The 13,683-nt window shown below is 36.9% G+C and overlaps 1 protein-coding gene across 6 annotated transcripts in view; it reads left to right on the forward strand.

Annotated features, from left to right (window-relative positions):
• ZC3H8 (zinc finger CCCH-type containing 8) overlaps positions 1–13,683 on the forward strand; it is a 38,009-nt gene that overhangs the window by 19,526 nt on the left and 4,800 nt on the right. For 4 of the 6 annotated variants that reach the window (XR_004352962.1, XM_032653385.1, XM_032653388.1 and 1 more), the window contains one exon: positions 657–705. Coding sequence is in view for 5 of the 6 variants with exons in the window: in XM_032653385.1 (XP_032509276.1) it covers positions 657–686 (30 nt within the window). In the remaining variant the exon portion in view is untranslated. Of the gene's footprint in view, positions 1–656; positions 706–5,557; positions 5,597–13,683 lie in introns of those variants that run through there. The other 2 variants (XM_032653384.1, XM_032653383.1) reach the window with 2 other exon arrangements.

Consider the following 13,683-nt stretch of genomic DNA (forward strand, 5'->3'; position numbering starts at 1 on the left):
TCTTAAAACCTTCAGTGTAGTTAGCAACCTTAGTAGCTAAGTTAACCAGAGGAAAACAAAGCAAATAGGAGAAATAGTTACTCCTGTTATACTCTTAGAAGGAGAGTTAAGGATCATCGGTTGATAAATATTTTAGGGTTACATCAAAACATACTTATGTAGTTATTTCAAAGTTTTCTTTAAATATTCTTTCAGGTGTAAGAAAAGATAATTGAAAAGTAATAGTTGTTTATGTTCTTTCATTTCCCATGTGTTAATTGGAGCTAGTCTCTTCAAAATTAAACTGAAATATAAGTGAAAATAAAAGATTCTTTTAAAACCAAACCATTCCATCTTGCGACAGAAGTTCCCTTGACTATATTGCAAATATTAGAAAGTCAAAGGTCCTTGTTTCTGGATATTTTTAGTTGTGAAATATGAAGGGTTACCCTGGGATTAGAAATTATACCAAATATTTGGTTGTTTATTAGCATGAATGTATGTGGAAAAAATGATAAATGTAAAAGTCATTTTCCAGTTCCCCTTATAGTAAATATTATTAGATGATTACTAGGATGAATATTATTGGAATCTTTAGAAAATTACAAGAGTATGATGATGTACCTGAATTTAATGCATAAAAATGATTGCATGATTTTTTTTTCCCCCCATACTAGGCTTTGGATCCTGAAAAGAAGTCGTCATGAAAATAAAATACATAAAAAGGTAAAATTTATGATTTAACACTTTTTTCCCCCTCTGAAATGTCTCTAGAAATTGGCATGGGGACATAGGCCTTTTTACATTTTCTCAAATAGAAGTCTTTTTCTCTCTCCCACCCCACTAAAAACTTATAAGATATTTGATACATATAAATAGATATATATGTGGATCTCCATGGGCCTGCTTCCCTTTCTGGATTTGTCACTGTCTTTTTGTGTTTTTATTCTTCTGTCTTGTTTCTTTGTAAATTTACCAAATGTGTATGATTCACCAAATATTATATTTAGTTTTGCTTGGGTTTGGATATTAAACAGTATCACATTCTATACTTATTGGTGACTTGCTGTTTTCACTCAGCATTATGCTTGTAAGATTCATTCATGTATATGCATGCAGCTGTCATTCATTTTTACTCTTGTATAGCATTTATTCTATGAATATGTTACAAATTATTTAGTCATTCTACTATTGACGGACATTGAGGTTATTTTCAATTTTTAAAATATAAACTGTTATTATAAATAACTGTTTCACATGTCTTCTGATGAAAATGTGTGTGAGTTGTCCTGAGTGTACCAAGGAATAGAATTGTTGTATCATCTTAAAACTTAAGATAATACCAATCTTTTCTGAAGTACTTATAACAGTTTTTAGCCATCAACTGTGTAAAAGAATTTCTGTTGCTCCCCACTCACTAATGCTTTATATTGTCACAACTTTAAATTTTTTGACCAATTTAGTGGGTGTAAAAATGGTGCCGCATAGCTGTATTTTCATAAAGTTCAGCATTTTTTCTTAAGCTTACTGGCTTTTGAGCTTCATCTCCAGGGAAATGCCATTAATGTCTTTTGCCTATGCTTCTGTTGGGCTGATTGTCCTTTATAAATTGATTTTTATATACAAATTGTTTGTGACGTATGTGTGACAAGTCTCCTCCCATTTTGTGGGCTGTCTTTTCACTTTTTTAAAGGCGTTTCAGTGAGCAGAATTACTTGTTTTGGCGATCTCTTTCTTTATGGTAGGTTTTGTGTTTTGCGTCTTACTTAAGAAATCCTTCCCTATCATGAGGCTGTAAAGTACTTTCATTTTTATTAGGTTTTTATAGTTTTGCTTTTTACATTTATATTTTAATCCTTTGGAAATTCTATCAGTTGACAGTTGTCACAATAATGGTGTTTAAAATCAGCCACAAGACTCTCAGCAGCATATAAAAGTAAACGTTTCTTTTTCCATGTGTCTGCAGATAGGCTGGGAACAGGCTGATACGGGCTGGCTCTGGCTGGGTTGGTTGTGCTTCATAAAGCAGAACCGCTGGGATGGTTCTGCCCCACATTTGTCTCACTCTCCTCCTGGGACCAAGGGGCTAGCTGGGGCATGTTTTTCTCATGGCATTGGCCGAAGGACAAGCGGGCAAGGCCCTGTTTGTATCACATCATGTTTACTTACAACCCATTGACCAAAGTAAGTCACATAGGCAAGCCCAAAGTTAGGGAGTAGGAAAGTATACTCTACTTTCTGTACTTTCCATGTGGGAGGAGTTGCCAAATTACATGAAAATTTTTCTGAAGGGACCTTGAGGGAATTATGCTAAGCAGAATAAGTCAGAGAAAGAAATATACCGTTACGATTTCACTTATGTCTCAAAAAACAAAACAAATGGACAAATAAAACCAAACCAAAATCATAGATTCAGAGAACAGAGTGGTGGTTACCAGAAGGGATGGGGATTGGGCAGTGGGTGAAACAGGTGAAGAAAGGGGTCAAGAGGTACAAACTTCCAGCAATAAAATAAATAGGTCACGGGGCTGTAGTGTACGGCATGGTGACTATAGTCAGTAATGTTGTAGAGCATACTTGAAAGTTGCTGAGAGAGTAAATCCTAAAAGTTAAGTATGTATGGTGTTAGGTGGTAACTAGACTTACTGTAGCAATCATTTCTCAATCTATACAAATACTGAGTTATTATGTTGTACACCTAAAGCCAGTATAATGTTATATGTCAATTATACCTCAATAAAAATTTTTTTTAATTACACAAAAAAGGGTAGCTGTGGGTATAGGGAAAAGGGAAGAAGTAAGACTAATTGATTTTTTTTTTTTAAACAGTGTGCTATAGGGACTTGATTTTCTTTTCTTACCCCATACGGATAACCAATCTCCCAGAACCATTCAAATGAAAAGACTGCCCTTTCCCCACTGATTTGTAATGCCCCCTCTGGTATATATCGAGTTTCCTTCAAACAGAGGTCTATTTCTGGGGTCTCTGTTCTGTTCCTTTTGTCTTTTGCTCTAGTACTCTACTGCCTTAATTACTGGAGCTTTGTTGGATTTTAATATAGTTTGATAATTTTTCTAATGTTGTTCTTCAGGAGCACCTTGACTATTTTGGACCCTTTTACTTTGTTAGTTTTTTTTAAAAACAGCTTTGTTGAGGTATGATTTATATATCAGTTGTTGTAAGTGTATAATTCAATATTATTTGGTAAATTTACAGAGTTGCATAGCATCACAAAATCTAGTTTTAGAAGGTTTTTGACACCCCCAAAAGATTCCTTTTACCCATTTGCAGTCACTTTCCAATCCCACGAATGAATTTTCTAGATTTGCCTTTTCTGGGTATTTCATATAAATTTCAACATGTGGTCTTTTTTTGTTTTTGTTTTTTTTATTTTTGGCTGAGTTGGGTCTTCTTTGCTGCGCGTAGGCTCTCTATAGTTGCGGTGCGCGAGCTTCTCGTTGCAGTGGCTTCTCTTGTTGCGGAGCATGGTCTCTAGGTGTGTGGGCTTCAGTAGTTGTGGCACACGGGCTTAGTTGCTCTGCGGCAAGTGGGATCTTCCCAAACCAGGGCTCGAACCCGTGTCCCCTGCCTTGGCAGGTGGATTCTCAACCACTGCGCCACCAGGGAAGCCCCAGCATGTGGTCTTTTGCTTCTGGCTCTTTTCATATAGTGTAATGGTTTTGAGATTCATCAATGCTTTAGCATGTATCAGTGATTTTTTAAAAAAATAATTGCTCCATTATTCCATTGTATGGGTATACCACTTTTTTTAATCCTTTCAACAATTGATATTTGTGTTATTTCCAATTTTTAGTTATTATGAATAATTCTGTTGTGAGCATTTGTGTATGAATCTTTGTGTTGTGGACGTACTTTTTTTTTTTTGGAAAATGAGAATTCTAAATATATTGTCAAAATATGCCTTGGAGATAGCACACAAAAGCCATGTTATGAAGCTACCAAATGCATAAATGAATATTCTCTTGAGGAACTTCTCATCTAAGGACTTTTTTCCCTTTTGGTGGTACAATTAGGAACAAGTGGGTTTTGTGAAACTTTTTGGTGCTGGTGGGTGGCTGTCAGTTCAGGGTAGGTTTGGACCTGTGTTAATTTGAAGTACTTTTTCCTCAAGCAGGGATGACTTATTTCTAGGTCATGGGATCAAGAGGTGACTACTTGAGATCACAGAAAACCTTAGGTTGCATCAAGGAAGTATTGGTAGGCGGAAAAATCAGGATGAGCTTATTATTAGCTTTGCAGACATACATTTTTATTTATCTTGAGTAGGTTACTACTTTAGTGGAATTTCTGGGTCCGACAGTAAATACATGTTTAACTTTTTAAGAACTGCCACATTGTTTTACAAAGTGGCTGCATTATTTTACGTTCCAGACAGCGTTGTGGGAAGATTTTAGTTTCTTCACATCCTCACCAATGCTTGTTATTGTCAGCTGTTTTGATTATAGCTTTTCTGTTAGGGGTGAGCTGGAATCTCATTGTAGTTGTAATTTGCATTTTCTCTAATGGCTAATGGTGTTGAGCATCTTTTCATGTGCTGTTGGTGGATTCAGATCTTTGCCCATTTTTTAAATTGGGTTGTAAGCTTATTGAGTTGTAAGAGTTCTTTATATATGTTGGATACAAATCCTTTATCAGATATATAATTTGTAAATATTTTGTCTCAATCTGTGGCTTTGTCTTTTTGTCCCAATTTATGCTTGCCTTTTAAAAAGAGTGTCTATTGAAGCATGAACGTTTTCATTTTGTTGTAGTACACTATCAGTTTTTTTCCATCATGGATCATGCTTTTGGTGTTTCATCTAAAAATTCTTTGTCTAATCCAAGGTCACAAGATTCAGTTTTATGTTCTAAATTCGTTTTAATAGTTTTAGCTCTTATATTTATGTCTGTGATTCATTTTGAGTTAATTTTTGGGAATGGTGTGAGTTAGGATCCAAATTTTTGTTTTGCATATAGATACCTAATTGTTCCAGCAAGCATTTAAAAAAACTACCCTTTCCCCACTGAGTTGCCTTGGCACCTTTGTCAAAAATCAGTTGAACTAAATGTAAGGATTTATTTCTGGGCTCTCAGTTGTGTTCTCTTGATCTATAATGTTTATCCTTATATACTGTCACTGTCTTGATCACTATAACTTTATATAGTTGTTCTTTGGTATCCAAAGGGAATTGGTTGTAGGATCCCACAAATACTAAAATCCATGGATGCTCAAGTCCCTTATATAAAATGGCATATTTGCACATAACCTAAGGACATTCTCTTGTATGCTTTAAATCATCTCTGGATGACTTAAAATACCTAATACAGTGTAAATGCTGTGCAGATAGTTGCTGACGCATGGCAAGTTCAAGTTATGCTTTTTGGAACTTTCTGGAATTCTTTTTCCCAAATATTTTTGATCCACAGTTGATTGAATCTGTGGATGTGGAAGTTGCAGATATGGAGGAGTGACTGTACTAAGTTTTGAAATAAGGAATTGCAGGCTGTCTAGTTTTGTTCTTCTTTTCCAAGATTGTTTTGGCTATCCTGTATTTTGCTTTTCCATGTAAATTTTAGGATCAGCTTGTAAATTTCTGCAAAAAACGTATGCTGGACATTAAAAGGATCATACACCATGATCAAGTGGGGTTTATTCCAGGAATGCAAGGATTCTTCAATATATGCAAATCAATCAACGTGATACACCATATTAACAAATTGAAGGAGAAAAACCATATGATCATCTCAATAGATGGAGAGAAAGCTTTCAACAAAATTCAACACCCATTTATGATTAAAACCCTGCAGAAAGTAGGCATAGAGGCCTCAACATAATAAAGGCCATATATGACAAACCCACAGCCAACATTGTCCTTAATGGTGAAAAACTGAAACCATTTCCACTAAGATCAGGAACAAGACAAGGTTGCCCACTCTCACCACTCTTATTCAACATAGTTTTGGAAGTTTTAGCCACAGCAATCAGAGAAGAAAAAGAAATAAAAGGAATCCAAATTGGAAAAGAAGAAGTAAAGCTGTTACTGTTTGCAGATGACATGATACTATACATAGAGAATCCTAAAGATGCTACCAGAAAACTACTAGAGCTAATCAATGAATTTGGTACAGTAGCAGGATACAAAATTAATGCACAGACATCTCTGGCATTCTTATACACTAGTGATGAAAAATCTGAAAGTGAAATCAAGAACACACTCCCATTTACCATTGCAACAAAAAGAATAAAATATCTAGGAATAAACCTACCTAAGGAGACGAAAGACCTGTATGCAGAAGATTATAAGACACTGATGAAAGAAATTAAAGATGATACAAATAGATGGAGAGATATACCATGTTCTTGGATTGGAAGAATCATTGTGAAAATGACTCTACTACCCAAAGCAATCTACAGAGTCAGTGCAATCCCTATCAAACTACCAATGGCATTTTTCACAGAACTGGAACAAAAAATTTCACAATTTGTATGGAAACACAAAAGACCCCGAATAGCCAAAGCAACCTTGAGAGAAAAAAATGGAGCTGGAGGAATCAGACTCCCTGACTTCAGACTATACTACAAAGCTATAGTAATCAAGACACTATGGTACTGGCACAAAAACAGAAATATAGATCAATGGAACAGGATAGAAAGCCCAGAGGTAAACCCACGCACATATGGTCACCTTATCTTTGATAAAGGAGGCAAGAATATACAGTGGAGAAAAGACTGCCTTTTCAGTAAGTGGTGCTGGGAAAACTGGACAGGTACATGTAAAAGTATGAAATTAGAACACTCTCTAACACCATACACAAAAGTAAACTCAAAATGGATTAAAGACCTAAATGTAAGGCCAGAAACCATCAGACTCGTAGAGGAAAACATAGGCAGAACACTATGACATAAATCACAGCAAGATCCTTTTTGACCCACCTCCTAGAAAAATGGAAATAAAAACAAAAATAAACAAATGGGACCTAATGAAACTTCAAAGCTTTTGCACAGCAAAGGAAACCATAAACAAGACCAAAAGACAACCCTCAGAATGGGAGAAAATATTTGCAAATGAAGCAACTGACAAAGGATTAATCTCCAGAATTTACAAGCAGCTCATGCAGCTCAATAACAAAAAAACAAGCAACCCAATCCAAAAATGGGCAGAAGACCTAAATAGACATTTCTCCAAAGAAGATATACAGACTGCCAACAAACACGTGAAAGAATGCTCAACATCATTAATCATTAGAGAAATGCAAATCAAAACTACAATGAGATATCATTTCACACTGGTTAGAATGGCCATCATCAAAAAATCTAGAAACAGTAAATGCTGGAGAGGGTGTGGAGAAAAGGGAACACTCTTGCACTGTTGGTGGGAATGTAAATTGATACAGCCACTATGGAGAACAGTATGGAGGTTCCTTAAAAAACTAAAAACAGAAGTACCATACAACCCAGCAATCCCACTACTGGGCATATATCCTGAGAAAACCATAATTCAACAAGAGTCACGTACCACAGTGTTCATTGCAGCTCTGTTTACAATAGCCAGGACATGGAAGCAACCTAAGTGTCCATCGACAGATGAATGGATAAAGAAGATGTGGCACATATATACAATGGAATATTACTCAGCCATAAAAAGAAATGAAATTGAGTTATTTGTACTGAGGTGGATGGACCTAGAGTCTGTCATACAGAGTGAAGTAAGTCAGAAAGAGAAAAACAAATACCGTATGCTAACACATATATATGGAATCTAAGAAAAAAAAAATGTCATGAAGAACCTAGGGGTAAGACGGGAATTAAGACACAGACCTACTAGAGCATGGACTTGAGGATATGGGGAGGGGGAAGGGTAAGCTGTGACAAAGTGAGAGAGTGGGATGGACATATATACACTATCAAACGTAGGGTGGATAGCTAGTGGGAAGCAGCCGCATGGCACAGGGAGATTAGGTAGGTGGTTTGTGACCACCTAGAGAGGTGGGATAGGGAGGGGGGGAGTGAGGGAGACGCAAGAGGGAAGAGATATGGGAACATATGTATATGTATAACTGATTCACTTCGTTGTAAAGCAGAAACTAACACACCATTGTAAAGCAATTATACTCCAATAAAGATGTTAAAACAAAAAACCAAAACCTATGCTGGGATTTTGACAGAGTTTGCATTCAATCTGTGGAGGATTGCCGTGTTAATAATATTGAGTCTTCTGATCTGTGAACATCTTCATTCATTTAGATTTTTAATTCTCTCAGTGTTTTGTAGCTTTCATTGTACAAGTGTACTGTTTACACTTTTTCTGTTAAATTTATTCCTACAGATTTTATTCTGGTTGATGCTGTTGTTGAATGGAATTGGTTTTTAAACTTCATTTTTCGATCATTCATCTGCTGTATTTAGAGAGAGAATTAAGTTTTGTTTATTGATCTTGTTTCCTGAGACTTTGCTGAACTCACTTATTAGCTCTAGTAGGTTTGTGTGTGTGTGTGTGTGTGTGTGTGTGTGTGTGTGTGTGTGTGTGTGTGTGGTGTCCCTTAGGAATTTCTACATGTAGGATCATGTTATCTGAGAGTAAAGACAGTTTTACTTCCTCCTTTCTAATCTGTGTGCTTTTTATTTCTTTTTCTTGCCTGATTTCACTGGCTAGAAACTCCTTTACAGCGCTGAATAGAAGTGAGAGAGTGGGCATCATTGTCTTTTTCCTGATATTAGGCAAAAGCGTTCAGTCCTTCATCATTGTGTGTAATTTTTGCTGTAGGTTTTTGAAGCATACTCTATTAATTTGAGGAAGCTCTCTTCTATTCCTAGTTTATTGAGAGCTTTTATCATGGATGGGTGTTGGATTTTGTCAAATGCTTTTTCCACTGTTGAGATGCTCATACCATTTTTCCCCTTTATCCTATTATATGACATCCTACATTAATATGGCATATTTGAACATGTAACCAGTCTTGTGCTCTTGAGATAAATCTACCTGGGCATGGTGTATACTCTACTTTATATATTTTGGGATTTGCTTTGCTAATATTTTATTAAGGATTTCTATCTTTGTTCATAATGTGTGTTCATGTGTAGCTTTTTTTTCTTTGTGATCTCTTTTTCTAGCTTTGGTATTGGTAATACTGGTCTCCTAGGGTGAGCTGAGTAGTGTCCTTTCTTCCTTTATTCTCTGGAAGAGTTTTTGAAGGATTAGTATTATTTTTTCTTTGTTTGGTAGAATTCACCAGTGAAGACAGCTGAGCCTGAGCTTTTCTTTAACAGAAGATTTTACAAACAGATTCAGTGTCTTTCCTTTTTATAGGTTTATTCAGATTATTTTTTTTCTTGAGTAAGTTTTGGTAATTTGTACATCTTATTAATTTTTCCATTTCATCTCAAAGTTGTCTACTTTATTGGTATAAATTTGTTCATAGTATTATTTTATAATCCTTTTGATTTCTGTATCAAAAAGATTTTTATATCAAAAAAAGATTTCTATGTCAAAGATTTTGATTTCTGGGGGACGTCCCTGGTGGTCCAGTGGGTAAGACTCCATGCTCCCAATGGAGGGGGCCCGGGTTCGATCCCTGGTTGGGGAACTAGATCCTGCATGCATGCTGCAACTAAGAAGTCCGCATGCCTCAGTGTACTGCAACTAAGATGTACTGCAACTAACGTACTGCAACTAAGATCCAATGCAGCCAAAATAAATAAATAAATAAATATTTAACATATAACAAAGATTGTATTTAAAAAATGATTTTGGGGCTTCCCTGGTGATGCAGTGGTTGAGAGTCTGCCTGCCGATGCAGGGGACATGGGTTCGAGCCCTGGTCCAGGAAGATCCCACATGCCACGGAGCAACTAAGCCCGTGAGCCACAACTACTGAGCCTGTGCTCTAGAGCCCGTGAGCCACAACTCCTGAGCCCATGTGCCACAACTGCTGAAGCCTGCATGCCTATAGCCTATGCTCTACAACAAGAGAAGCCACTGCAATGAGAAGCCCGTGCAGCACAACAAAGAGTAGCCCCCGCTCACCGCAACTAGAGAAAGCCCGTGCGCAGCAGTGAAGACCCAACGCAACCATAAATAATGAATAAATATATACATACATCTTAAAAAAAACAACTGTGTTAAAGTATACATTACATGCAATAAATTGCACCCATTTTAGGTGTGTAGTTTAGTGAATTTTAACACATATACATACCCATGTAACCACTACCACAGTTAGCACCCCAAAATGTCCCCATGTGACACTTTACAATCCATTCTTCCCCTCCATCAGGTCCCAGGCAACCACTGGTACTCGTTCAGTAAGGAAAGATTCATTTTGCCAGTTCTAGAATTTCATATAAGTGGAGTCCTGTAATATACTCTTTTGTGTTTGTGTCTTTTGTGCAGCAGAGTGCCTTTCTTTTTATTGCTGAATTGTATTCTTTTGGACGGATATACTTCAGTTTGTTTATCCACGCATCTGTTGATGGACGTTTGACTGTTATCAGTAAAGCTTCAGTGCACACTTATGCTCAAGCCTTTGTGGCAGTACAGTTTTTTCTTGGCTGCACCGCACTGCATGTAGGATCTTGGTTCCCTGACCGGGGATTGAACCAGTGCCCCCTGAAGTGCAAGTGTGGAGTCTTAACCACTGGACCCACCAGGGAATTCCCCTACAATTTTAAATAAAAGTAGTGATAGTACACTTTTGTCCTAGATGTTAAAGGAACCGCTGTTAATACTTCCTCAATTGACTGCAATCTTTGCTGTGATTTTCTGGTAGATACTCTTTATCAGATTAAGGAAATTCCCTTCAAATGGTAGTTTGATAAAAGTTTCAGAGGTTTTTGTTTCTTTGTTTTATAATCGTGAATAGATGTAGATGTTGGATTTTTTGGAATTCTTTTGAGATGAGCATGAGTTTTTCTGTTCTGCTAATGTGACGAATTATATCTATGGGTTTAGAAATGTAAAGCTACCCTTGCATTCCTGAGATAAAGTTTTCTAATTTAAAACTTTTTGAATGTTTTGGCATAATCATGATATTCTCTTCTTAATATCTGTAGCATCTGAAATTATAGCTGCCTTTTTATTCCTTATATTGATTATTTGTGCCTTTTATTCTTTTTTTTATAAATTTATTTATTTTATTTATTTACTTTTGGCTGCCTTTGTTTCTTTGTTGCTGTGCGTGGGCTTTCTCTAGTTGTGGCGAGCGGGGGGCCACTCTTCGTTGCAGTGCGCAGGCTTCTTATTGCAGTGGCTTCTCTTGTTGTGGAGCATGAGCTCTAGGCACGAGGGCTTAAGTAGTGGTGGCACGCGGGCTCAATAGCTGTGGCTCGCAGGCTCTAGAGCGCAGGTTCAGCAGTTGTGGTGCACAGGCTTAGTTGCTCCGCAGCATGTGGGATCTTCCCGAACCAGGGCTCAAACCTGTGTCCCCTGCATTGGCAGGCAGATTTTTAACTACTGCACCACCAGGGAAGCCCCTTTTATTCTTTTTGATCAACTTTTCTGGAGGTTTAACAGTTCTGTTATCCTTTATAAAGAACCAACTTTGCTTATGTTAATTCTGTTTTATATTAATCTTCCATTTCATTAATTTCTCTTCTTTATTATAACATTCATTTTGCATTCTTTGAGCTTATTTTGCCTCAAAATTGATTGTTTCCTTTTCTAATACATACATCTAAACCTATAAATTTCTCTCAATGTACTATTTGATTTCTATCCTAGAAGTTTGTTTCATTAAATATTTTTCATCAAGGTAGTATATTTAGATAGTTTTAAAAGTCATGTAGTTTTACAAGGATTATCATGGAAAAACAGCAAAATGGAAGTCCTTCACTTCATGATTATTTCTGTAGATGCTGAAAAGGCATCCTCCAAAATTCAACACTTGTTCCTTATTTGAAAATAAATACTTGAGAAGATAGGAATGGATGGATGCTTTTTTTCTTTAAATTGTGGTAGAATACACATAACATATTTACCATCGTAACCATTTTTAAGTGTATGATTCACTGGTATTTGAGTACAGGCATATCGTTGTGCAACCATCGCCGCCGTGCATCTTGTAAAACTGTAACTTCATACTCCTTAAAGAAGAACTCCCCATTTCACCCTTCCCCAGGCCCTTGGCAATCACCATTCTACTTTCTGTCTTTATGATTTTTGACTACTCAAGGTACCTCTTGTAAGTGGAATCGTACAGTATTTATCTTTTCGTGACTGACTTACTTCACTTAACCTGTATCTTCAAGGTTCATCCATATTGTAGCATATTTCGGAATTTCAGTTCTTTTTAAGGCTGAATAATATTCCATTGTATTGGAACTTCCCTGGCGGTCCAGTGGTTAAGACTGCACTCCCAATGCAGGGGGTGCGGATTCGATTCCTGGTCGGGGAACCGAGATCCCACATGCTGCACGGCGCAGCCAAAAAATTAAAAAAAAAAAAAATTTCCATTGTATATATCTACCACATTTTGCTTAACCACTCATCTGTCAGTGGTTACTTGGGTTGCTTCCATGTTTTAACTATTGTGAATAACGCTACTGTGACCATGGATGTGCAGATATCTTTTTGAAACCTTGCTTTCAATTCTGAGTATATACCCAGAAGCAGAATTGCTGGATCATGTGATAATTCTATTTTGAATTTTTTGAGGAACCACCATACTGTTTTCCAAGAGGCTGTACCATTTTTACATTTCCACCAACAGTACACAGGGTTCCAATTTCTCCCATTCTCATCAGCACTTGTTATTTTCAGTTGTTTTGACAGTAGGCTACCTAATGGGTATAAAAGGTGGTTATCTCGTTGTAGTTTTGATTTGCCTTTCCCTAATTAGTGATGTTGAACACCTTTTCATGAATACTCTTTTACTTGAAAGAATAACTCAGAGGCAGGGACTTCCCTGGTGGTACAGTGGTTAGGAATCTGCCTACCAGGGCAGGGGACACAGGTTTGATCCCTGGTCTGGGAAGATCCCACATGCCATGGAGCAACTAAGCCCGTGTGCCACAACTACTGAGCCTGCTCTCTAGAGCCCACGAGCCACAACTACTGAGCCCACACACCTGGAGCCTGTTCTCTGCAACAAGAGAAGCCACTGGAATGAGAAGCCCGCGCACCACAGCGAAGAGTGGCCCCCCTCTCAACAGAACTAGAGAAAGCCAGTGTGCAGCAACGAAGACCCAACACAACCAAAAAAAGAAAAAGGAAAAAAAAAAAACTCAGGGGCAAACTTTGGTTTTTTCAGATGTGGATGTTTGGCAAGTAGATTTTCACAGATGAATGGAGTGACCCTGTCACTTCAAGAAAAAACTGAAAGTGTATGTTATTGATGATAAAGTTCTGGCTTTTGAGCAAAAATTACAGTTTTGGAACATTTGATCTACCTCTGTGAGCTTGAAAGCTTCCCTGTACTTAAAGACTTTTTGGTAAGATTGGTTGGTGATGATATTAAAGAATGTGATTCTTAAAATGCTGTAGAATGAAGCATTCGAAAGATCTGCATAAATTAGTAAGGTAATATTTTCCAAATAAATAATGCATGATATTATAAAGTATGCCTGTGTAAAATATACATCCAACCTACAGTGTAGATTAATAGATTTTAATGTAACAGTACAGAAAATTTCTTGTTGTGGTTTCAGATTCTACATTGCAGCCAGAGATTTGTTTGCGTTTGCTTTTAATATTCATTGGCCCATCATT

Source organism: Phocoena sinus, chromosome 13, assembly GCF_008692025.1.
Source record: "Phocoena sinus isolate mPhoSin1 chromosome 13, mPhoSin1.pri, whole genome shotgun sequence".
Lineage (NCBI taxonomy): Eukaryota > Metazoa > Chordata > Mammalia > Artiodactyla > Phocoenidae > Phocoena > Phocoena sinus.